General features: G+C 44.0%; 1 protein-coding gene and 1 pseudogene across 1 annotated transcript; both read left to right on the forward strand.

The window, feature by feature from the left end:
- Positions 1-3611: 3611 nt before the first annotated feature.
- LOC126217468 (transcriptional repressor scratch 2-like) lies at positions 3612-26236 on the forward strand. Its single transcript, XM_049942112.1, has 6 exons — positions 3612-3642; positions 13573-13816; positions 20674-20701; positions 23217-23366; positions 25080-25181; positions 25434-26236. Exons 1-6 carry the CDS (start codon positions 3612-3614, stop codon positions 26034-26036), a joined length of 1158 nt encoding a protein of 385 aa, XP_049798069.1. The 3' UTR covers positions 26037-26236.
- On the forward strand, positions 19186-19303 carry LOC126208044 (5S ribosomal RNA; annotated as a pseudogene).
- Positions 26237-27603: the final 1367 nt, after the last annotated feature.

A 27603-nucleotide genomic window follows, 5' to 3' on the forward strand; every position in this document is an offset into this window, starting at 1 on the left:
ATCCACTGTTAATGAATGCATATAGAATCATACTGGTGTAACGGGGTGTTGAGAACTGTGATAGAATGTGATGGCACGCAGCCGAATGTGAAACAGTCTGTCGCTGAGCTTATCGTGAAACTGGCTATCCTTAAAGGTGTGCAGATAGTGCAACAATATGCCTTACAGGCACCGAAAAAAAAAGTCAGATGCCGAATTTTTTCCAGTGGTTCCAGGTAACATGAATTGCAGTATCACACACTTCTCAGGAGGGATACTTTGCTCTAAAGGTGTATGAGTTTTGTAGGCACACCAGAAATAAAGCGAAAGCAAGTTATTTCGACCAGCTATTGGCCAAAGGCAGTGCTCATACAGTAGTTGTCCTCATACGCCCATTTTTTCACTCTTGGTTCCTGATGCAAGATCACGCACATGAGAAAGAATTGTAGAGCCCGGAGCACCTCCAGCTTCTAGTAGCACACAAATAACTTTCCAGCCAATTTACCATCCAGATTAATAGTCGGCATAATTGTATACGAATGCGTTAAGGCATTGATGTTACTTGATCTTGATACAACTCTGTTGATACCTTTAAGTTTCAGGGTTCCTTTCATATTCATTTTCTCTTTAAATCCCGATTGGTTGGAGATGAAAACAAATTCGTTACAGAACGATTGGATAAGTTTGTTTATCTCATCTAAAATTTTTCCTACCGATTCAGCAGTTTGCTGTGCATCGCCAAGTTGACGTATTGTTTGAAATTACGTCTTCCAGTTCCGTAGCTCTTTATGAAGTTATGGAAACATCCGTTACTTCCGTTGAGGTCACTGTGATTATGTCACGCGAAATTTGATGTGCCTAACGTACTAAGTCACTATCATGCACATCCCGTTTATTGTATCGAGCATTAACACGAGTTACTTTAAGAAGTGCGCCTTGTCCTTCTTTGAACATCCGTAGTTTTCTTATGCACTACATGATCATATACACATGTTTAGATGTACTTTCAGTTTTTAAGCAAGTATCATCATTGTTTTCCTCATCTGTACTGCATGCACAGTGGAGAGTAAACGATACTCCACATTTTACTGAAGCACCTTGTAGAAACACAAATATTTTATCTGCCGCTTCTTTCTCACTCTGCGAAATTCCTTGGGTTCCTTTCTGACGTAGTGTCAACGTCGGTATATTTCTTGTAGATATAATGCAATGTTTTCTTTATTTATCGTTGCCATTGCTCTGCTGTGTATCATGACCACTAGCGCTGTGGCACTGTTGTTAATTACTCGTCGTCGAAACAGTTCAACGACGCTCCGTAGCTTCATGCTGGACACACCACTGGAATCATCCAGTCCCGCACCTCGTTGGCATTTTCAACCACTAATGTGGTTGGATGGTAGAGAATATGGGGAGCGTTGAGTGCGTAAACTTCACTGGCCTCGCACTCAAGGGGTTCCTTGTTAGTAAAATTATTCAGAGTATGTATTCGCATTGGCAATATGTGCTGTTCTCCAACGTTTCGGCCACTGTTGCAAATGACCTTCCTCAGGGTGTTCTACTGACTGCTAAATTTCGTAATCTCATCGGGTATTGAGGAAGAGAAGGAGGCTTCTTAGTGTATAAGAACTAGTCTATATACTATGTGATCAAAAGTATCCGGACACCTGGCTGAAAATGACTTACAAGTTCGTGGCGCCCTCCATCGGTAACGCTGTTATTTAATATGGTGTTGGCGCACCACTAGCCTTGATGACAGCTTCCACTCTCGCAGGCATATATTCAGTCAGGATCTGGAAGGTTTCTTGGGGAGTAGCAGCCCATTCTTCACGGAGTGTTGCACTGAGAAGTGGTATCGATGTCGGTCGAAGAAGCCTGGCACGAAATCGGCATTCCAAAACATCCCAAAGGTGTGCTATAGGATTCACGTCAGGACTCTGTGCAGGCCAGTCCATTACAGGGATGTTATTGTCGTGTAACCATTCTGCCACAGGCCGTGCATCTTGAACAGCTGCTCGATCGTGTTTAAATATACAATCGCCGTCCCCGAATTGCTCTACAACAGTGGGAAGCAATAAGCGTTTAAAACATCACTGTAGGCCTGTGCTGTAATATTGCCACGCAAAACAAAGGGGTCCCCCTCCATGATAGAATGATAGACACGACCATACCACAACGCCATCGCCTCCGAGTTTTACTGTTGGCACTTGGCACTACACACGCTGGCAGGTGACATTCAAGGGGCATTCGCCGTACCCACACCCTGACGTCGGATCTCCACATAGTGTACCGTGATTCGTCACTTCACACAACGTTTCTCCACTGTTCAGTCGTCCAGTATTTACACTCCTTACACCAAGCGAGGAGTCGTTTAGTATTTACGGGCGTGATGTGTGGATTATGAGCAGCCGCTCGACCATGAAATCCACGTTTTGTCTCCTCCCGCCTAACTATCATAGTACTTGCAGTGGATCCTGACGCAGTTTGGAATTCCTGTGTGATGATCTGGAAAGATGTCTGCCTATTACACATTACGACCCTCGTCAATTGTTGGTGGTCTCTGTCAATCCACAAGGTCAGCCTGTACGCTTTTGTACTGTACGTGTTCCTTCACGTTTCCACTTCACTATCACATCGGAAACAGTAGACCTAGGGATGTTTAGGAGTGTGGAAATCTCGCGTACAGACGTATAACACAACTGAAACCGAATCACCTGACCACGTTCGAAGTCCGTGAGTTCTGCGGAGTGCCCCATACTGCTCTCTCACTATGTCTAATGACTACTGCGGTCGCTGATATGGAGTACCTAGAAGTAGGTGGAAACCCAATGCACGTGATATTAGAAACGTATATTGTTGGAGTCGTCCGGGTACTTTTCATCACATTGTGTAAGAAGTGACACTTTTCTCATTCCGCAGTGAGCACAATGCCCGACATCAGTGTCCGAAATTTACGAGAATTATACGCATTGACAATGTGATCACGTGACTTGAATGACTTTACCTACAGTGATAACGGTCGTGGAAGTTTTCTCTTACATAAATTTCTTAGTTCACATGGAAGTAGTATTGTCTTCCGAAAGATTTTCTGCTATTGCTACTCTAGCCTTACTAATTTTCATATCTGTTCTTTTCATTTTTGGAACCCAGCAGACAGATCTTTTCGCGTTTTACTTTCTGTGTTTTCTGTTTGTTACATATTTTAAGGAAGCGATACTTACCTTTCCCATAAGCTTGGATTCTTAAGAAAATGGATAGCCATGTAACTAAGACAATTACACTTGAAAATAGACCATACACAGCTCTCAAAGACTTACATTTATTACAATATGTAAGTTTTAAATCCGAAATAAATAATGAGTCGAATACTAGCTTTTGTTGCTGAGTACAGTACATAAGGAGACGAAATACGATAATGTTGATATGAAGTGCCGTTGCAATAAGAAACTATGAAGGTATTAAGGGTTCAAATGCACCTATATTTCTCATTTAATGTTCAGGCCTTAATAGACATTTAACGTATGAAGTGCACTATGCAGCCAGAAACCAGCGGAACAGGAAAGCTCCTGCTTGAGCGAGATAGGCAAATGTTGAATCGCTCTCTCCACGCGTTCCTTGTACCACAGGGATGCGAGATGGCGCCATCTCCGAACGGACGCGCCGTGGGTGAGGAATGAGGCGAGGGCGGCCTTGGGGCGCCCGAAATATGCGGGCGAGTTGGCGGCGCTCGCGAGTTTAATGCGAGGTTACGGCCCGCAGGGGAGGCATGCCTCACGCCCCCGCTACGGCTGCTGCTGCCGCCGCCGCGGATTGCCCTGTCACGTCTCTCCGCGTGCGAGGATAACTCGCTGTCTCGCTCTCTGTCCGCGTTTCGTCATCCTTCAGCTTCTGTCCACTTCTCGCTTGTCAACGGAACAAATACATCGTTCTCATACGAACGCTGCTGAAAGGTACTTCATGAATCATCAAGCTATCCTCCTGTGTCCGTGAAAGCCTATTACATACTACAGAAAGCCGACATGTCCGTCAGAGAGACGCTTGACTGATTGCAATATGCGTCCTACAATTATTGAAGCTGCCACAGTATCTGATGCAGAGCGCAAGTTTCCTTTGGATACAAGCAGTGATAAATATTTCAGAGCTCAGAAATTATTTTGTGTAAGGCGTTCCACAAAAATTTTCCTGACATTAAAATTAAATAGCTCAGGAACAGAGACTGGAAAAAGGCTTAATAAAGTTTTTTCATTGGTAACATAGCAAAAATGTGATACAGAAGATTTTCCGTTACTTCAAAATGTGCGGACGAGGTTTCTTCATCTACATCTACTTCTACATTTATACTCCGCAAGCCACCCAACGGTGTGTGGTGGAGGGCACTTTACGTGTCACTGTCATTACCTCCCTTTCCTGTTCCAGTCGCGTATGGTTCGCGGGAAGAACGACTGTCTGAAAGCCCCCGTGCGCGGTCTAATCTCTCTAATTTTACATTCGTGATCTCCTCGGGAGGTATAAGTAGGGGGAAGCAATATATTCGATACCTCATCCAGAAACGCACCCTCTCGAAACCTGGCGAGCAAGCTACACCGCGATGCTGAGCGCCTCTCTTGCAGAGTCTGCCACTTGAGTTTATTAAACATCTCCGTAACGCTATCACGGTTACCAAATAACCCTGTGACGAAACGCGCCGCTCTTCTTTTGATCTTCTCTATCTCCTCCGTCAACCCGATCTGGTACGGATCCCACACTGATGAGCAATACTCAAGTATAGGTCGAACGAGTGTTTTGTAAGCCACCTCCTTTGTTGATGGACTACATTTTCTAAGCATTCTCCCAATGAATCTCAACCTGGTACCCGCCTTACCAACAATTAATTTTATATGATCATTCCACTTCAAATCGTTCCGCACGCATACTCCCAGATATTTTACAGATGTAACTGCTACCAGTGTTTGTTCCGCTATCATATAATCATACAATAAAGGATCCTTCTTTCTATGTATTCGCAATACATTACATTTGTCTATGTTAAGGGACAGTTGCCACTCCTTGCACCAAGTGTCTATCCGCTGCAGATCTTCCTGCATTTCGCTACAATTTTCTAATGCTGCAACTTCTCTGTATACTACAGCATCATCCGCGAAAAGCCGCATGGAACTTCCGACACTATCTACTAGGTGTGATCACCATAACAATTACTAAAATTTTACAAGGGGCAATCAAATGGAAACCGAACGCTCGCCACAATGCGACAATGGAATAGTTCCACTCAAAAGTAATCACCATACGCGCTAAGACATTTATCCCACTGGTAGACGAGACGATCTATTCTTACTTCGTAGATAGCTGTCGGTGATGACGGACCCACAACCGCATCTACTTCCGTACTCCCTTGTCCGACGTCCAAGTATGTCTTTCTTCAGGTCGCCAAAGATGTGAAAAATCATCCGGTGGAAGATCCTGCCTGTATAGAGGATGTTGCAGTATTTCCCAACCAAAATGTTGAAGTGTAATCTTCGTCTGATTGCCAGTGTGGGTGCGTGAGTCATCGTGCTGCTGAATAATTCCGTTCAACAGGATTCCTGGGCATTTTGACCTTATGGCCCGTCGCAGTTTATGCAGAGTGACTTCATAGCACTGCACAATGATTAGGTTTCACGCTCGAGGAACTCGACAAGCAGACGGCCCCTGCAGTCGAAGGAGAAGTCATTATGATCTTATCTGAACTTGCGTGAATAGAACTGGATTCCTTGGGCGGAGGAAATATGGCTCTTTCTCACTGTTTGGCTTTGGCGTTTGCCCTCGGGCTGTCAAAATGCTGTCATAGTACTTGCAGTTTATCCTGATGCACTTTGGAATTCTTGTGTGATGGTCTGGATAGATGCCTGCCTATTACACATTACGGCCCTCTTCAACTATCGGCGGTCTCTGTCAACCAACAGAAGGTCGGCCTGTACGCTTTTTTGCTGTACGTGTTCCTCACGTTTCCACTTCACTATCACATCGGAAACAGTAGACCTAGGGATGTTTAGTAGTGTGGAAACCTCGCGTACAGACGTATGGCACAAATGCACCCAATTACCTGACCACGTTCGTAGTCCGTGAGTTCCGTGGAGCACCCCATTCTGCTCTCCCACTATGTCCAGTGACTACTGTGGTCGCTGATATGGAGCACCTAGCAGTAGGTGGTAGCACAATGGACCTAATAGGAAAAACGTGTGTTTTGGTTGTGTTCGGATACTTTTTATCACATAATGTATTTTTGCGTTGTTGTGCATAAGTACGGTAACTTGGAACCTCTGGAGGCCGGTAACGGATAATGGTAGTGAAAAAGGTCTCTTTCTCGAGAAGAGAATCTTAAGAAAATATCATGAAAATTTCGAGAATTTGTCACGAAGTGAAATTATGGAATTGCCATCTCCACATCTGGTAATTTTGGTACCCAAAATCATGGGTCTTGTGGGTCTCTCAGAAACCGCCAATGAAAAGTGGTAGTATTACAAGCTGTCTAAGGCCCATTCTAGATCATACCTAATGAAGAAGTACCAGCAGATTTGCTTAATTTGTCTGGCCTGAAGGAAGTGATTATTGCATCAATTTTGACCCTGTACTGTAAGACAGCTACGATATGGCCATCCCATACGAGCTATCCGAAACACTTGACACGTTACCTCTGCAATCATTAGAAGCAGAGATACGATCGTTTGAAAACTCACATTTTCGCTGGCAGCTTTCAGAACGTTTTACACCCAATGTGTGGTTTCCTGCCATGCTGGTCTATTTGACCACTGAAAGCCAACAGACTGGAGTTGATGTGGTGTTCTCACTGATGTTCCTCTCGGCTGCGTGCAGGTATAAAACCTGTCCAATATATCTATTACTCTCACCACTTGGTAGTGAATACTCTAAAATTCTTAATGTATTTTTCATCTGACTGCATTTTCATAGCAGTTCTTTGTATGTCAGGAGAGAAGCATTATGTTACATAAAGTGATCCGCAGGTGTTTTGAGACATTTTAGTACTTCACTGTTTCAATTGATGCAGCATATTGCGAAGTATTCGAAAGTTAAAGTCGTCAATGAGCATGAACAGCCAGAGAACACAAACAGCCCGTCTGAATATGGCAAGGAGTGGTACTTGACGGCGGCGAGCTGCTTTAATACCAGATAGGAGTATGGGAATAGATATTGTGCACGCTATGATTGTAGTAAAATAACCACAGGTCTTTTTATGACCCCTCTTTCTAATGAGGCGTTTCGAAAATATCGTCATCAGATTCAATTAAGGGGACAGACACTAAGAAATGTCGTCAGGTAGACCGTTCACTTGGTGCGAGTCTTTTGTGTTGACGCCACTTCGGCGACTTGCGTGTCGATGAGGATGAGATGATGATCATTAGGACAACACAACACCCGTCCCTAAGCGGAGAAAATCTCCGACGCAGCCAAGAATCGAACCCGGGCTCCTTGGCATGACATTCCGTCGCGCTGACCACTCAGCTACTGGGGCACACTACTTTAAAATAACTGAGTCAACTTAAGTATACCATATTGAATAGGAACTGCGTTAATACTGTTGTACAGAGTACCGAATCAAATTGTCCGTAGTCGGCTTTGCCACTTTAATCGATAGCAATGGATCGGCTGTATCTGCTTTGGATTTCCACTTTTTGCTGGTACATCTCTATACAACGTCCTGCCACCGGTGCGTTTCGTGTATCGATAATGTATTTCGCTCTGCACAGTTAATTTATAAATCAGATCCGAGATGAAGTTTGGACCGGCTGATTTATAGCCTCGCACTCCGGCGGGGAGATAAATGTGAAAACGGTGATTTAAGAGCCGCTACAGAGGACGGCCGGCAGCCGAACCAAATAGGGGAGCGCTGCCTCGCTCCACCCGGATTTACTGTGCACTCCGAGCTGTCGATCTCGCTAAAGCGGCCAGCTGGCGGCCGGGCGGATAGCGAGTCCGGTGCAGGGGGCGCTCCGTGCGATAAGTTCTCGCTTGTTGACAGGCTCTCTGAGTGGAGTAGGTATTAAAAGGAAACTTCATTGTTCTGCGGCCGCTGTTCGCAAACGGGAACGCGAATGGCAGGAGAGTGCCATTTGTAATGGAATGCTTGTCCAGACACTACACTTCCATGAAACGCCAGGATTTTGCGCTCCAAATATCGAATGTCATGACGCAAATCATATCGAGTATGACTTTTTGAACAAATTTTCTGTCAATGAAAGTAGACACTGTTCAATTTTACCCCTTGAAGGAGATTTTTTGATGTACTTAGTCCAAATGTAGTCTTTGAATAAAATAACACATATGCACTTTTAATACAGTGAATAGAGACTTAAGGCATGGCACTTCTGGGACAGTGTCATCACCATTGTATGAACATGGCCATCGTAAATTGTAGTGTAAATTTTACCTGTTACTGTTACCGTTAAATGTAACCATACGCTACACCGTAAGACACAAAAGTTCACGTTCACCCTGTTTACAAGATGCCTACCAATAAATGATCTCTCACGAATGTTACAATCATGAGATCACTGTCCACTATATTAATTAGTGGATGTTAAGATAATGGTTCATATTTCTGACAGAATCTTCCAGCGACAAATATCAGTACTTTTCTGCCCTGATTTCCCTTCTGAGTTGCTAATTTCCTTCTTCTGGGGAACTGAGGAGAACACGTTTTGCTGTAAAATATTTACTATATCGTGATACAATGAACCATGTCTTTGTATACCTCCAGTAGGTATACGACTTCCACGACAGGTGAAGTAGGCGGACACGTACAATTTGTTGTCACTGGAAGTTTTTAAATTTAAATATGACTATGTAACAACACAAAGCCACTACCACAAGTGCCAGCTCAGAACACTTTCAGATGTATTGGCCAGAAACAGTCTGCAAAGCTTGTGAGGGCGTTGCAATGTAGGCTGTGCTCAGAAATCGATATGTTGCGTCGTTTCCGCGTAAATGCTCGTTGAAATTAACTAATGAGTGCATTGTACGTGTAAATTCAAGCGGTGCAGCCAGATACAGTTAGTGTCAGTTGTTCTATCAGTTGTTGCAATAGCGTAGATGATATCACACGAAACTGCGCAGCCTTTGACTCGGTTTCTATCGCCCCATGTTAAATTTTTTGTATCGTCCTCCTGTTCAGTTTTAGGAAACCAAACGAAGAACACTTTTGGTGACACCGTCTCTGGTGGAATGCTTGAATTTGCGCATGCAACGGCCTGATTGACTAACTTTAGTGCTAATTAATTCGTAAATGGTGCAATATATCGAATTTTTTTCTGAACAATTATTTCTCAGCACAACCTACCTGGCAACATGATTACAAGCTCCTCGGGCTGCTTCTGACAACCCCCTATATCGATCTGAGAGGAAGATTTAGATGCGCGTTCATTACATTAGGCCTATCGATACAGTTTTGCCAAACACTTGTGCTGTTAATACGTACAGCTGAAAGATTTCGCGAGCAGGTACGTTTAAAAGTGATATGAATTTGGCAGTTCATTTACGTTGCACTTCATTCTTACAACGTAGCAGTTCACATTTACACATTAAAGCTTAGGTATGGTGATCAATTTTGAAAAATAAGGCAGTTCGTTCAGACAGATGAAGAAGACAGATTTTCCTCATCTGCGCGAAATATTACGGTATAGTGTTAATTTTTATTTGTGACCGCCTAACTACGAGTACAACCACCAGAACTGCTTATAACCTATATATACATTGTCCCAAAATGTAAAATAAGTATTAAAAATATGTACATATTCCAGGCCACGGAAGATGCCTTGCAGAGAATAAAAGCGAAACGTGTATGGCACGAAAATTGTGTTCCATTCAGAGATGATCAACAAGTAAAAATTAACAATATACGGTAATAAGGCAGGTCATCTGTTACAATCGGTTTTGCACAAGCTGTTCAACAATTTTCTCCTCCTCTTCGAATTTTTTTTCGGGGGCTGGAAACAGTGTAATAATGAACAAGTAATGGAAATGGTAAATACTTTACGTTTTTACTTGTGTGTTATTTCGATAGTAAACGCAAGATAATAGCTGTCGATGGCTGACACGTTCATGGTCGCACTCAAGGCGTCATTAGATTTCTGCCAGCGTGTCATTTGTAGTGTGTAATAGACTTACTACAATAGTTCTTGTAGAATGTCCCCCGCAGATGTTGGTAAATAAAAGAGCTGAGTGGCACTTCGTCCTGGTTTGGTCCAAATAGCTCTGAGCACTATGGGACTTAACATCTGAGGTCGTCAGTCCCCTAGAACTTAGAACTACTTAAACCCAACTAACCTAAGGACATCACACACATCCATGCCTGAGGCAGGATTCGAACTTGCGACCGTAGCGGTCGCGCGGTTCCAAACTGAAGCGCCTAGAACCGCTAGTCCACAGCGGCCGGTCGTCCTGATTTCCAAGGGTCCGTCCTAACTTTCTTATAATTTGTCTTCAGTTGCGCTTGAACGGTTAACACGTGCTTGTCCATAATGAAAGACCTATCCTCTCTGTTGGTGCTGCGTTCGGATTATGGATGAAGGAGGATCATTACGAATTCTCTTACTGTGTCTGAAGGGGGCCAACTTGTATGGTCTCTTGGTAACACTGCCATGTCTCCAAAAACAGGTTTCCAAATAGACAGCATTATTAATAAAAATTTTGAAACCAGCAGCTTCCGATTTTACCTAAAAAGGTAAGGTTATTTTCCAATTGTTGTTAATCAGATGAATATCTACGTTTTTTCATCGATTTGTTTTAACATATTCATGTTGCGCAGCGGGCAAGTTCCTCTCCGTTTTTCGAATAATTTGTGGAAGTCATTATTTATTTTCAACACCAACAGCATAGCAGAAAAACGAAATGCTCTCACTATCAGCAAACAACACAATCATTTCCTCAAAATTATTTTTTTTTTTGTCGACAATATGATCTTGGAACTATCTTCCTCAGAATCTCCGAGAAATTACACTCCATTCCAACTTAAAAGGAGACTTAACCGTGCATTTCCTATCAAAACAACTCTTTCTTTCAATTCACTCTAATCAATCCCTCTCCACCTTGCCAGTTGTTTCAGAGTCTAGAGTCTTCTTTTGAAATAGTCTGCTTTCCCTTTCTTAACTGTGACTATCACTGATATCCGAATGTTATAATCTGGCATAATCTCCTCTGTCTGCGATGATGTGAATTACGGCTTTAAAGTGGTCAAACTGATTAATATTACTGCTATTCTTCATGTAAGTTGATATTACTATTTATTATTATTATTATTATTTCTGTTTGCAGTTAAGCTGTCCTTACTACAATGTTACGGATACTTATAATTTTGTCACACGGAGGCACAGGAAATGAGAAAGATTTGAAACAGGTTTTGATGTGTATCGTTCCCAGTCATAAGTAAGACAAGCTCTGAACACACTAATCTGCTTAGGTTACACAAATCAATAATTAAATATAGTAGTAATGTCTCAGACATTGATGGATTTTATGTCACTTTTCACAGACATACCAGGTTCACCAACCCTTTCACAGATCTTTCTTCACTCATCATAACGTAACATGTACACGTCATTTACTCGCTGTTCATATGATAAACAAGCTAGAAGGTTTGTAACACTCTAGCTCAAGATTTGTCCTCGCCCTTGGCTGATAATGATGTAAGGCATTATGTGTCTCTCATTGTTAATTTAATGCACAACTGTTCTGAGACAGTGCAATATATACACAATGCCCTCTCTCAGACAAACTTAACATTACTTAAAGAGAAATCGAACCACACACCTTTACCACATCATGGTGACTAGTCATACAGATGAGCCCTTTGTCTCAGAAAGATTGTGTAGCGACACATGCACACTTGTTTATCTTATGGTCGCCAAACACTTTGCTGTCAGGCTGGTTCCCTGGCACCTGAAGAGCCCAGGCCTGTAGGTCTCTTGTCTCTCAGCAGGCCATTCTTCTGAAGGCACCACCGTAGTGCAGAAGGGTGGCTCTCCCGGCGAAACTGGAGACTATCTGGCAAACGGGCTGTACAAAACAGCCTGTAGCAACGTAGAATAGCTGTAGCTGCGTGAGACCTTCGTGTCCCATCCAACCAAAATTGCCTTTACGGTGCTTGTTGCTCGCAAGCCGGTAGCTGGTTATAAAGAAATAGAGTGCGGTTGCAATGGTCAGTAACTTCTCGCCGGGTCTGTGTGAGTGCGGAACTTGTGTAACGTTGGATGAGCCTAGGGAAAAGCCGGCGCGCGACTTTCTGTCGTTGGGCCATGGAGTTTGTTGACACAATTACTGAAGAAAAGAGCGGCACACACGGTCACTGGATGGCGCTCACAGAAAGTAGATACGGTTGGAGATTGGACGCCATTTTCCGAGAAAAGCAGACACAGATCTTGCTCACATTGGCTAGGCTGCTCCTTTCTCGACAGCGGCGATTTCCCGACGAATTGTTAGAACTTTGCTTAACTTGAAGAAGTAAGAGACTGGCTACTAGTGACACAAACTTTTCGGAGGAGACAGAACAAGTTCTGTTACGTGATATCCCACTGGAAGTACAAAATACAAACAAATGATTGAGAGACAAGTGATTTTGGCGACTTCTCTATGAAGTCCGAGGCGAGTGGTTTTGGAGACAGATAGGTTTCGGATTCGGCATGCGAGACGTTGATTACGACTTCAGAAATTTGGATTTCGACTTAGGATCCCGCGGTTAAGAGATTTGGATGGTGGTCTTCGCTCTGGCATTTGTTTCCCCGGTCGGTGGACGCTGTCCACTTTCAAGTGACAAATAACTGTGGTAAGATCACGCTGCCAAGACGAATGGCAATGAGACTGGCAAGGAGGATGGGACTTTGTTTTGAAATTTCTCTGCGTGTTCGATAGCTCATTCCTGATTCAGGCCGTCCGAAGTGGCCGAGCGGTTCTAGGAGCTACAGTCTGGAACCACGCGACCGCTATGGTTGCAGGTCCGAATCCTGCCTCGGGCATGGATGTATATGATGTCGGATTTTGTGTTCCGATTTACTTTTATCTCTATCGATTTTGGGAGATACTATACTATTTTCTTGTTGTTAAATTTTTATTGCAATAAATTACGGTAAAAACAAAGTTATCTTTAAATTCAGTAGGTAGATGAACCCCATAATCCCATTTATTACCACTGATTTCTGCATGGATCACAATTTCGAATCATTTGTTAGGACTGATTATGTCACAATTGTTTCCGTAGTGCACAATTTTTCTCTTAAAATCTGATTCAGGATGAGAAAACGAGCAACTTGCACGTGAAAAGAGTTGATCAAGTTTGAATCAGAGACGCACTGCTTATAATTAGCCGCGGTTCAGTGGCGTCTTGCACCTTTATCACTGCTTATTTTATTTCTCCAAATGTCGTCATTGAAAGATGAAAATTATTTCTTAGAAATGGTCGGTCATTTAGTGTTACTGAAAATATAATAACGTGAAATACTTAAATAATTTGAATGGTTGAAATGACTATGTCGACATTTGGGTTCTCTTGTAAGGTAAGTGGACGCTTGCTGGACAGTAGCGTTTACTAGTGGCCGTGTGCGGTGTGCGCAGGCTACCTGCACGAGTTCATGCCGGGCAGCCCCGAGGAGAACGCGGGCGGCTGCGAGTCCGGGCCGCCGCTGCGCCACCAGGAGGTGCTGACGCACGATGGGGGGATCCCCATCTTCCGGATGCGCAGCGCCGAGGAGACGGCGGCGGCGCACGATCTGCTGGAGCTGTCGCGCTCGCTGCCGCCGCTGCCCGCGCCCGGCGCCACCACCTGCTACATCGTCGACCAGCCCACGCCCGAGCCCTCGCCCGCCGCCTACACCACCGTCTGGTACCGCCCGGACTCGCCGCCTACACAGGTGACCACGGCGCGCAACCTGGTCGCATGTCTGCCGGGCCGCAGCTTTTCTTAACTCGGCGCCCCTTTACTGACTTGGAAAGGTGCAATGCAGCCCCTGCCCCCTTCACCCTCACACTGTTCCCAAACATTTCTAATTTAAATACAGCCATAACTTACCTTGTGTTAAGCGGGGTAGGACGTCAAACGGGCCGACTTGGAGCAGGAGATGCACCACTGAACATTTTAATTTCCACTGTCTATACTTTTACAAATAAATTCATAAAACTTTGTCAGCATGACCAGGAAGGATTCAGAATTCACACTCTTAGCAGTGGAAGATCAAAAAAACAAACGACATAATTTTTTTTTTTTACATGTGAAATTTCTTCATTTTTTTCACTTTGTAATGGTAGCATTTCTTGCTGTACGTACACTTGTCTTCATAAGTAAGAGATATTCTCCGATGAACTTTGCACAGCATAAAAACAATACATAATGGTGTATGAACCTCTAGAATTTTCCAAATCTATTAAAAACTGTGGTAAAAACATCTACATCTACATCTATACTCCGCGAGCCACCTTACGGTGTGTGGCGGAGGGTACTTATTGTACCACTATCTGATCCCCCCTTCCCTGTTCCATTCACGAATTGTGCGTGGGAAGAACGACTGCTTGTAAGTCTCCGTATTTGCTCTAATTTCTCGGATCTTTTCGTTGTGATCATTACGCGAGATATATGTGGGCGGTAGTAATATGTTGCCCATCTCTTCCCGGAATGTGCTCTCTCGTAATTTCGATAATAAACCTCTCCGTATTGCGTAACGCCTTTCTTGAAGTGTCCGCCACTGGAGCTTGTTCAGCATCTCCGTAACGCTCTCGCGCTGACTAAATGTCCCCATGACGAATCGCGCTGCTTTTCGCTGGATCATGTCTATCTCTTCTATTAATCCAACCTGGTAAGGGTCCCATACTGATGAGCAATACTCAAGAATCGGACGAACAAGCGTTTTGTAAGCTACTTCTTTCGTCGATGAGTCACATTTTCTTAGAATTCTTCCTATGAATCTCAACCTGGCGCCTGCTTTTCCCACTATTTGTTTTATGTGATCATTCCACTTCAGATCGCTCCGGATAGTAACTCCTAAGTATTTTACGGTCGTTACCGCTTCCAATGATTTACCACCTATGGCATAATCGTACTGGAATGGATTTCTGCCCCTATGTATGCGCATTATATTACATTTATCTACGTTTAGGGAAAGCTGCCAGCTGTCGCACCATTCATTAATCCTCTGCAGGTCTTCCTGGAGTACGTACGAGTCTTCTGATGTTGCTACTTTCTTGTAGACAACCGTGTCATCTGCAAATAGCCTCACGGAGCTACCGATGTTGTCAACTAAGTCATTTATGTATATTGTAAACAATAAAGGTCCTATCACGCTTCCTTGCGGTACTCCCGAAATTACCTCTACATCTGCAGATTTTGAACCGTTAAGAATGACATGTTGTGTTCTTTCTTCTAGGAAATCCTGAATCCAATCACAAACCTGGTCCGATATTCCGTAAGCTCGTATTTTTTTCACTAAACGTAAGTGCGGAACCGTATCAAATGCCTTCCTGAAGTCCAGGAATACGGCATCAATCTGCTCGCCAGTGTCTACGGCACTGTGAATTTCTTGGACAAATAGGGCGAGCTGAGTTTCACATGATCTCTGTTTGCGGAATCCATGTTGGTTATGATGAAGGAGATTTGTATTATCTAAGAACGTCATAATACGAGAACATAAAACATGTTCCATTATTCTACAACAGACTGACGTAAGCGAAATAGGCCTATAATTATTCGCATCTGATTTATGACCCTTCTTGAAAATGGGAACGACCTGCGCTTTCTTCCAGTCGCTAGGTACTTTACGTTCTTCCAGAGATCTACGATAAATTGCTGATAGAAAGGGGGCAAGTTCTTTAGCATAATCACTGTAGAATCTTACGGGTATCTCGTCTGGTCCGGATGCTTTTCCGCTACTAAGTGATAGCAGTTGTTTTTCAATTCCGATATCGTTTATTTCAATATTTTCCATTTTGGCGTCCGTGCGACGGCTGAAGTCAGGGACCGTGTTACGATTTTCCGCAGTGAAACAGTTTCGGAACACTGAATTCAGTATTTCTGCCTTTCTTCGGTCGTCCTCTGTTTCGGTGCCATCGTGGTCAACGAGTGACTGAATAGGGGATTTAGATCCGCTTACCGATTTTACATATGACCAAAACTTTTTAGGGTTCTTGTTTAGATTGTTTGCCAATGTTTTATGTTCGAATTCGTTGAATGCTTCTCTCATTGCTCTCTTTACGCTCTTTTTCGCTTCGTTCAGCTTTTCCTTATCAGCTATGATTCGACTACTCTTAAACCTATGATGAAGCTTTCTTTGTTTCCGTAGTATCTTTCGTACATGATTGTTATACCACGGTGGATCTTTCCCCTCGCTTTGGACCTTAGTCGGTACGAACTTATCTAAGGCGTACTGGACGATGTTTCTGAATTTTTTCCATTTTTGTTCCACATCCTCTTCCTCAGAAATGAACGTTTGATGGTGGTCACTCAGATATTCTGCGATTTGTGCCCTATCACTCTTGTTAAGCAAATATATTTTCCTTCCTTTCTTGGCATTTCTTATTACACTTGTAGTCATTGATGCAACCACTGACTTATGATCACTGATACCCTCTTCTACATTCACGGAGTCGAAAAGTTCCGGTCTATTTGTTGCTATGAGGTCTAAAACGTTAGCTTCACGAGTTGGTTCTCTAACTATCTGCTCGAAGTAATTCTCGGACAAGGCAGTCAGGATAATGTCACAAGAGTCTCTGTCCCTGGCTCCAGTTCTGATTGTGTGACTATCCCATTCTATACCTGGTAGATTGAAGTCTCCCCCTATTACAATAGTATGATCACGAAACTTCTTCACGACGTTCTGCAGGTTCTCTCTGAGGCGCTCAACTACTACGGTTGCTGATGCAGGTGGTCTATAGAAGCATCCGACTATCATATCTGACCCACCTTTGATACTTAACTTAACCCAGATTATTTCACATTCGCATTCGCTAATAACTTCACTGGATATTATTGAATTCTTTACTGCTATAAATACTCCTCCACCATTGGTGTTTATCCTATCCTTGCGGTATATATTCCTTTCTGTGTCTAGGATTTCGTTACTGTTCACTTCCGGTTTTAATCAACTTTCCGTTCCTAATACTATATGCGCACTATTTCCTTCAATAAGCGATATTAATTCAGGAACCTTGCCCTGGATACTCCTGCAGTTTACCAATATTACGTTAACTTTTCCTGTTTTTGGTCTCTGAGGACGGACGTTCTTTATCAACGATGCTGATGTTCTCTCTGGTAAGCCGTCAGGTATTTTATCGTTTTGCCCAAGGGGGGGGGGGGGGTCCCTCTAACCTAAAAAACCCCCGTGTGCACGCCACACGTACTCTGCTACCCTAGTAGCTGCTTCCGGTAATTAACTATAAAATTTGTGTTTCTTCTAAACATGAAGTTTAAAATATAACAGTTCATTCGTTCTTTCCTAAATTGAATAAATTATAGAGTTTCATACACCTGTGTGTATGGTATGTATGCTGTGCAACATTCATCGAAGAATCTCTCTAACTTATGAAGAAAAGTGTACCTATAGCAACAAATGCACCCATCAGTAAGTGAAAAAAAGATGAAATTTCACACGTAAAAAATTTTATTTTGTTATGTTTTCGAACTTCCACTGCAATGGGCGTGAATTCTGAATCCTTCCTGGTGATGCTGACAAAGTTTGATGAATTTATTTGTAAAAGTATAGACACTGGAAATTAAAATGTCCTGTGATGCCTCTGCTGCTCCAAGTCGGCCCGTTTGACGCCCTACCCCCCTGAAAACTGCACACTGAGGTGACAAATGTCATGTGATAGCGATATGCAGATACAAAAATGGCGGCAGTAATGCTTGTACAAAGTATAAAAGGGCGGTGAATTGGCGGAGATGTCATTTGCACTCAGGTGATTTATGTGGATCCGTTTCTTATGTGATTATGGGTGCACGTTGGGAATTAAAGGACATTGAACTTTGATTGCTAATTAGAGCTAGACGCATGAGACATTTCATTTCGGAAATCGTTAGGGAATTCAATATTCCGAGATGCACACTGTCAAGAGTGTGCCGGTAATACCACGTTTCACGCATTACCTCTCATAATGGCCAATACAGTAGAATATGGCCTCACTTAACGACCGAGAGCAGGGGCGTTTGCGTAGAATTGTCGGTGATAACAGACAAGCAACACGGAGTGAAGTAACCGCAGAAATCAATGTCGGACGGACGGCGAACACATCCGTTAGAGCAGTGCGGTGAAATTTGGCGTTAATGACCTACGGAAGCAGACGACCGATGCGAGTGCCTTTGGTAACGGCACACCACCTGCAGCGCATCCCCTGAACTCGACATCGGTTGGAGCCTAAACGGCCATGTTCAGTAGGTAAGACCTCATGATAGGGTTCCAGTGACGCGCAGACACACGAAGCCATGGACTCAAGATCTCAACAAAGCACTGAGCAAGATGGAAGTGGCTCCATAATCGTATGGGCGGTGTTTACTTGGCATGGACTGGGTTCTATGGCCAGATTCGACCGATCGTTGACTAGTAATGGTTATATTAGGCTTCTTGGAGACCATTTGTTCCGAAACAAGGTTGGAATTTTTATGGATGACGATGTCACCAGGCTACAATTGTTCGCGATTGCTTTGAACAACATTGTGGACATTTTGGGGGAATGATTTTTCTATCCACATTGCCCGACGCGAATCTCATCGAATATTTATCGGACATAATCGAGAGTTCTCTTCGAGTCAAAAAGTTTGCACTCTCAACACTTTCGCGATTATGGACGGATATAGAGGCAGCATGGTTCAATATTACTGCACGGGATTCCAACGACTTGTTGATTCCATGCTGCGTCGAGCTGCAGCACTAAGCCGGGTAGGTTGAGGTCCGACACGATATTAGCAGGTATCCCATGATTTTTGTCACCTTAGCGTATTGTAGTGAGAAACGCTTAACACGTGACTTTGGGGACAGGAATATTTTTTTCGTTCCTAAGAGAGTCCATGTTAAACCTTGAATGATAAATTAAAAGAAACTGAGCTGACATATTTTCTCTATAAACAGGTTTTACCTTATATTAAGAGAAAAAGGTATGAAATTACTGATGATCGTAATGCGTTAACTGGATTTTGTGTTAAGCATTTTTGTAGTTAACAATTTTGACACAAGTATATATCATCTGGCCACTGGCCTTGCCGCAGTGGTAACACCGGTTCCCGTCAGATCACCGAAGTTAAGCGCTGTCGGACTGGGCTAGCGTTTGGATGGGTGACCATCCGGTCTGCCGAGCGCTGTTGGTAAGCGGGGTGTACTCAGCACTTGTGAGGCAAACTGAGGAGCTACTTGATTGAGAAGTAGCGGCTCCGGTCTCGGAAACTAACATACGGCCGGGAGAGCGGTGAGCTGACCGCATGCCCCTCCATATCGGCATCCAGTGACGCCTATGGGGTGAAGATGACACGGTGACCGGTGGTTACCGTTGGGCCTTCATGGCCTGTTCGGGAGAAGTTAGTTATATATCATTAGATAAGTACTTCTAGAAAAATATGCAGTTTCAAGGTAATAAGTTATTTTGGAAGCCTTTGTGTAGGTTCATCTGAAAGTATGTTTTCACAAATGAGGCACAAACATAGTTTTCCATTTCTGAGCCAGGGGCTCAAACCGTATTTGAAATATCCAATCGAAATTTCGTCATACTTCCTCCTCTCAGCCATTTTCAGAAAATATTTTTCCAAATTCCATTGTTACGTCACTGAGTACACTGCATATATTTTCACCGTCCTGTGCCGAATACAGCTACAACGTACGACAACTTACGCGCGGCTCCGACATTCTCGGGACTGACATTTCCCTGCTGTTATTGCTAACTCTTATTATATTGTATTTAACAGTATTTTGTAATTAAATGTGTTTTTAAAACGATCGTTTTTGAAGTCTCATTATTAAACACACAGAAATTAGAAACATCGTTTTAATCAATTGTATTGGATTCAGAATGTCATGTATTGTCGCACCAATAATAGGGAAATTACATTCATGTTAAAATATTGTCTTTTAGTAGTAAGAGAACAGTCAACCAAGCAAATACAAAACATTCGTCCCCAACGCCCCCTGTCACACTTTTTTTTCCTCCGACCCGTCGAGAAATGAAAATGCCCAAACTGAGAACCAGTGATGCAGTGCTTAGATGTAATATGAGAATACTGTCGCTATACAGGAGAGTATTGGCTACATTTTTCCGTTGTCTAGTGAGTTTTCAACAAGCTATCCTACTCAACTGTAGGCTTACTTGACACTCATTCATTACTGCTTAGAATGCTCAAAACAGGAGAATCAAAGTAAGTGGAAAAATAAATGCGATAGAACTGGTCACTGCCATAACTAATGTATCTCTTTCACTGTCTTAGTTGTGACGAACGAGTTAATGAATTTAATTAACGAGCATTGTTAGTAGTAGCTTCTCAGTCCTTCCTCTCAGTTGACAAACAGGGCTGAGGCTGATTCCTTGATAATGATACAAACTAGCAAGGACGACGAAGACGAGCAAATGTATCAATTGAGGTAAGGGACTCTGCTCCCGAAACGACCAAGCCCAAAAGGTATAAGCGATGATGGCGCTGATACGGCTAAGGTGCTGCAGCCATGGACTGTGCGGCTGGTCCCGGCGGAGGTTCGAGTCCTCCCTCGGGCATGGGTGTGTGTGTTTGTCCTTAGGGTGATTTAGGTTAAGTAGTGTGTAAGCTTAGGGACTGATGACCTTAGCAGTTAAGTCCCATAAGATTTCACACACATTTGAACATTTGGCACTGATACCTCTGATAGTGGACCTCTTCTACTGCTAGCTCTGTGCTTTCCTCAGTTTGGTAAGAGGTAGTGTAGACAAAAAGAGGAAACAAATTGTCGAGTAAACATGGACTGTAAAATGCATACTTTTCAGAGCTGTGAGCACTTGTTCAGTAGAAGAGGTGTGTTTCACAGCAGCAAAGATGAACAAGTGTTCAAACCTCTTCAGGTGTGCTCCTAAGCACCCGTGCTCACCTGACATTTTTTTCTTGTTTTGGTCTCTACCATCACCTCTCAAAATGTGGAAAGCAAAGAGCTTGCAGTAGAAGAGGTCCACAGTTAGAGGTAGCAGAACGATTTTCGCTTGTAAATTTTGACCTGTTCGTTTTCGGACCTGGTTTCCTTACCTCAAACAAATACAGCTACTCTCTTGCATCATACCTGAAAGTTTGTAACATTATCATGGAATTACCCTGTATATTTACATTTAATATTGGCGTTCATCTCAGGTTTATCACGGAATACTCAGATATATTTTCTTGTTTAAGTACACAAGCCAGTTAGGAAGGGTTTTTAAAATAAAATTTGTTTCTTCTGGTGCCATACGGCTAAATACTATTGGGTTGAGGTAGCTAGCACATGGTAGAGGGGTAGTACCTGTAGGTAGCCAGTTCTAATACCGGAGGTGCATAATGTTTCTATTTTTCATATTTCCCCAGCAAGACGAAAAGAGTTTGTATTATAAGCCGGGATTGAAAGAAAGTGCATATGTATCTGAAGCTCCAAACGTCTTCTCATTCTCGAATTAACAAAGGTTATGTCAAATTACTTATTGTGATTTTTCCTTCAGATACAGGCATTAAGCGCGGCAGCTATATTAACATAACAAACAAGCCCTCTTTTTGCAGTCATCACAGTTACGTGCACTATCATACATAATACAGAATACTCACTGTTGTTTCCATGGTTTTCAGTACGCTCTGATGCAGCTCTCCACTCTTGTCTATTCTGAGCGAGTCTCTGTATTTCCAAATAACTACTACAACGTACATTCATTTGAATTTGTTTACTGTATTTGAGCCTTCGTCTCTCCCCAGCCATATTTCCTTCCATAAGCAAACTGACAATTTCTCGATGTCTTAGGACGCGTCCTGTTAACCAATGTATTCCTTTAGTAAACCTGTCCTGACATTATCTATTATCCCAAATTCGATTCTGTAGCAGCTCATTACTAAATCGATCTACCCATTTTATCTTTAAGATTCTTTTTAGCACCATATTTCCAAAACTCCTGTCCCCTTCTTGTTTGAAGAGTGGATTATCCTTGTTTCGCTTCTGTACATGACTACATTCCACTCCAGTAAAGTCTTCTAGACACTTAAATTTATATTCGATGCTAAAAAATTTATCTTTTCCAGAAACGAATTTCTTACTATTAGAGTCTGCGGTGTGCGAGTGCTATTCTGAAAGTAGGGTCCCATTGATCACGAAATGGAAACCACTGTGAAAATGAGAAATGTTTTATTTACAACAGTTGGCTAAATTTCCAGTTACTGCCTACATAGTTGCCGCTACGGCGTATACATTTGTCACAGCGCTGAACCAATTTTCCAATACCCTTGTCAAAGAAGCGAGCCGCCTGTGCTTTGTGCTAATTCTATACGCTGCTCTACAACTCGTCTGTGCCAAAATGTTGTCTTCGCACCCAGCAGTTCACGAAACACAGTGGGAGCGAACTATGGGCTGTATTGTTCCCGTCGAAAACGCTGCAAGAGCATTTTTATTGTGCCTGCAGTGTTCGGCCGAGATTTGACATGAAGACGGAAACGTTATGTGGGCTGCATATCATCAGGCGAAATCTCTCACCAGGCCCTCATAACCGGCGGGAGACACTGCATTCTAGGGATTTTCACATGCTTACTGTGCGCTCAAAACCGAAAAGAATGACGTGATGCGATCGACGTGATCCGTGAAAAGGTTCGACCAATTTTCACTGTGGTTTCCATTGTCGCCCGATCGAATCATACATTCCGATCAGCCCTCGTATGTCCTGTATACTTCGGTCATCGACAGTCAATTTGCTCTCCAGACAGCAAAACTCACCCACTATGTTTCGTGTCTCATTTTGCAACCAAATTGTCAAGGGGAATATTCCACTACCGTTGTCATACAATAATTTATGCTATCTTGTAGCCCCTTTTCAAGTTGCATAAATTGTCATCATTTTGCTTAAATCGATGACTGTGATAACACAGCTTTCGCGGTTGCCGACAGATACTGTACCAGGTGACGGACGAGCAGCAGCATCCGCACGAGCTGCTGATCCACGAGCCACAGCCGGTGCCGGTGCCGCTGCAGATGCAGATGCAGATGCAGATGCAGGTGCACGAGGTGGTCCACGAGGTGGTACACGTGGAGCACGTGGAGGAGGGCGCGCCACCGCCGGACTGCTATTACGAGCCGGTGCCGCAGCCGCCGCCGCCGCCGCCGCCCTCGCTGACGCCGCCCACGTCCGAGTACTCGTCCGACGCCGAGAACAACCCGCCCCCGCAGGTGCCGTCGCCCGGCCCTGTCCAGGTGGTGCACGCCGAGCCGCCGCCCCCGCAGCCGCAGCAGCCACCGCCCACCCACCACCAACACCACCACGAGCACCACCACCAGCAGGTGAGCGCCACACGCGTCTCCTCTGCTCCGTCTTAGTTGCCCCCACTTTATCTTTCAAATGGTTCAAATGGCTCTGAGCACTATGGGACTTAACAGCTATGGTCATCAGTCCCCTAGAACTTAGAACTACTTAAACCTAACTAACCTAAGGACAGCACACAACACCCAGCCATCACGAGGCAGAGAAAATCCCTGACCCCGCCGGGAATCGAACCCGGGAACCCGGGCGTGGGAAGCTAGAACGCTACCGCACGACCACGAGATGCGGGCCACTTTATCTTTACCCCTACGTTGACAGTCGTCATTAGCATTTCGTTTCGTCAAGTGTTATTAAAAAATTAGTTGAAATGTGCATGTACACAAACTTCATTGCTCACAATAGAGTTTCAGCAACATTTATGAAGTTTTCGAAAATCGGCATTGAAAGTATCTCCTAAACTCGATCGAAGTATGACGCCACAACTATTTGGATGCCTTTCGAAATGTGACTCAGACAGCTACGCTATGTACCCATGTTGACTTCATATTAGAGTGAAAGTCAAACTCGTGGCAGCTGCTCCTACCAGTTGCAGTAACTTTTTGTACAAGTCAATCACGCTTCCACAAGTGTTTTAACAATGATCGGAGAAGCTAAAATCAAAGTAAAAATTTTCTCGACGGCGTCATAAGGTAATTAAGAAGGAAGAGAAAATTTTAACAGCGTTTTAATGACAGATTAAAAAATAATGTATTGTAATGTATTGTATAAAACCAGCGAAGCCTTAAATCGAGCTAAAAGGCAAGCTGTGATGTCATGCAGAATAGAGAGTTACTAACTGTGTCGCTATTAGTCGTCATTAATGCTCAACTTTTTGCAGAAACTTGCCATCGCCTGTTGCATTACCAGTTTTCGGTTATGCTTGTTGACAATTGATTCACAAGTTCCGACAGTTTTCTTTCCTACCTAAAAGAATTTTAGCCATTCTTAAACTCATTTTCTCTTAGTGGGTTCTGTTATTTATGCTCTTAAAAATGACATATGCGTTTCTGTCTCCGTATTCTACAATCAGTGATAAAGCTTCCCTTCACTGCACTTTAACCCGAGGCTCCACGCTTAGTACTGCTACAATTAAATGCCAGCTATGGTTTATGTCGCTCCATGAGTACGTGGATGAGCAAATTGTTAATATGTCTGGTAAATGATAAATTCGCCGAACGTTTCAGATGAACGTTATATTATACTGTTGTTCTATAGCTTTGCCACATTTGTAGGGTTCTGTATCTCACTCCCAAAACGGAGCCCTAATAGAACTAGCTCAATTTATTGAACAAATCATCCAATTTTCCAGAAATTGTAATCATTTGTTAATCTGTACATGAATATCACTTCTACCGAATTCCATGCCATAAGGATAATTTCTTCGTGGTGTGACTTTTTCTTTTGTATATCTAGATACTGATTATGATGATGCTTCAAAACATTTCATCGGTTTCGTATATTCTAAGTCCATCCAATATGATCAAGGTGACAGTGAATAAGAAAGTAGATGTCTGTGTTGCTCGGTATTTATGGTAAGACTCAATGTACAATTTTTTTTCTTTTTTTTTTTTTTTTTGCAGGTGGCAACTGTGATTCCTCCACCGGCGCAGAAGACATCTGTGATATATACCTACGACGCTTTGATGGCGGCCGACGGGCGCACGAAGAACAGGAAGGTCAACAAACCGGTGGTGACGACGGCGGTGGTGGCTGTGACGGAAACGGTGCCTGCGAACCCCGCGACGACCACGACGCAGACGCAGACGCAGCCGCAGACACAGACGGTGACGTCGGCGGCGACTCCGGTGATCGTGAGCACGGCAGCCGTACAGGCGGCGGCGGCGGCAGCGGCGGCGGCGTCGTGCGAGGCTGCGGCGGTCGCGTCTCCCGGCGAACAGGAGGCGGCGCCGCCGGGCATCGGGGGCGGCGCCGTAGTCGTGCTGGCGGAGGGCACCCAGGGGCAGCCGCAAGACGGCGCCGCAGGCACCGCCCCCGCTGGAGCCGGCGGCAAGGCGGGCGGCGGCAAGTACGTCTGCAGCGAGTGCGGCAAACAGTACGCCACGTCGTCCAACCTGTCGCGGCACAAGCAGACGCACCGCTCTCTCGACTCGCAGGCGGCGCGCAAGTGCGTGACGTGCGGCAAGGCGTACGTGAGCATGCCGGCGCTCGCCATGCACCTGCTCACGCACAAGCTGTCGCACGCGTGCGGCGTCTGCGGGAAGCTCTTCTCGCGGCCGTGGCTGCTGCAGGGGCACCTGCGCTCGCACACCGGGGAGAAGCCCTTCGGCTGCGCGCACTGCGGCAAGGCGTTCGCCGACCGCTCCAACCTGCGCGCCCACATGCAGACGCACTCGCAGGACAAGAACTTCGCCTGCTCGCGCTGCCACAAGACGTTCGCGCTCAAGTCCTACCTCAACAAGCACCTCGAGTCGGCGTGCTTCAAGGACGACGAGAACCAACCGCCGCCGATGCCGACTGCCTCCTCCAACACGACGACGGTTCTCACGTCCACTCACTTGCAGGACGGGAACGATGTCGAGGTCGAGGTCGAGATAGAGCTCGTCTAATAGTAAAGGACGCACCGCATGATACCCACCAGATCCCAACTCCCTGAAGGCTGGCGGATAGCACTTCGTGAAAGTTGCCTCCGTTTTGATTCCCAACGGTTGGTACATTGTTAGCCCCCTGCTTATAATGCATGAGTATTTGCTGTACCGAGTCCGAATAGTCTTGAATACGATCCTCCCAACTTCAGCGTAATCGATAATATTTACTCCTTACCTTTCCTTACTTGGAGCGTTGGACAATAAAATCCGTATACTCACTGCGCCGTTTCATTATCTAATTTAATGTTCTTTGATACACTATCAAATCTGTGGCCTGTTTAATTGCTGATAGCTACATTCAGACGACTTTGTACGTGATTCTCAAGGCTTAAGCTTTCCGGCTTCTTATTAGTGTGAAATTCGATAATTGTGGAATTTAATCTCACTCCACAGAAGTTTTCTTTTTGTCTAACAGAAAAAAGGTGCGCCGTGCAAAACTCGTGTTACACAACACCGACACAAGAAGTGCAGTTTCAGGAGAGTACTGCATTTATTCCGCGACTTCAGTGGCAATATATAAGGGAGCAGATCCGGTTCACGAAGTGCTCTTTGCGAGTCTTCGTTTCATTCCTTTCCCCTGATCCGCACCCTCCCCACGAGCTAATGACCTCGGCTACTAATACGGTACAACGAAGTCCCTGTGCGGCCTCTCCCAGGCAGGAGCCAGGGACCAATCAGAACTAAGGATAGAGATCACAGCACCAGCAGAATGTGCAGTAGTGCGTAAGAGTAAACTACCCATCCACCAAGGTTCGTTGTTAGGGAGTAGACAAAGAACAACACAATGCACTTTCAATTTCGAAACATGATCTTTCAAGGTAAGCAGCTGTGTCGTGTCTATGTCGTCTTTAATGTGGACTGAGTTGTGTTTGGAAGTGACTACCATGTTAATATTGGTATAAATGTAGCAATAAAGTAATTAACAGGGAAATGAAATTTGACTTCTGCGTTTCTGAGAGTCAAACAAAAATATGTCCCGTGCGGAGAGACAGAGAAAGCTTGGTAATCGCGGTTGACTCGAATTGGTTTTTGCCAATAGCAAGGCGTCCACTATTATTGTTTCCGGTTGCACGGCTGTTGGTAGCGTGTTCCCCTAATATTCATTCTGCCTGGCAATGAAGTCAGTTACTAAATCCCTGTTAATCTACCATACAATTGTTTAATGGTATATATTGAAATTATTCTTAATAATATTGTTTCGTATATTACTATTTACAGAATGCTGCATGGGAAGCTTATATTTATAAAGAAAAGTTCTCAATAAGCATATCTTCTCATCAGCATTATTTTTAAAGAGAAATTTCTACAGCGCAACTGTCGAGACGTGTCTCAAGTTGCGTTATTCGCTGTTCACTTTTTCATTTTGTTACCTGTCGTGGTACAAGAGAATGATAGAAACTTGGCTGAGCATTGGAAACATGTTGGAAAATCCTTTTTCTCTATATCTAGGCCTATCTCTCTCTTTGTTGCTTGAGCTAAGCACGATACACTAAGCGCTACCGATATTTTAAACCAAAGATATGAGTTT

This window comes from Schistocerca nitens, chromosome 1 (genome assembly GCF_023898315.1).
Source record: "Schistocerca nitens isolate TAMUIC-IGC-003100 chromosome 1, iqSchNite1.1, whole genome shotgun sequence".
Taxonomy (NCBI): domain Eukaryota; kingdom Metazoa; phylum Arthropoda; class Insecta; order Orthoptera; family Acrididae; genus Schistocerca; species Schistocerca nitens.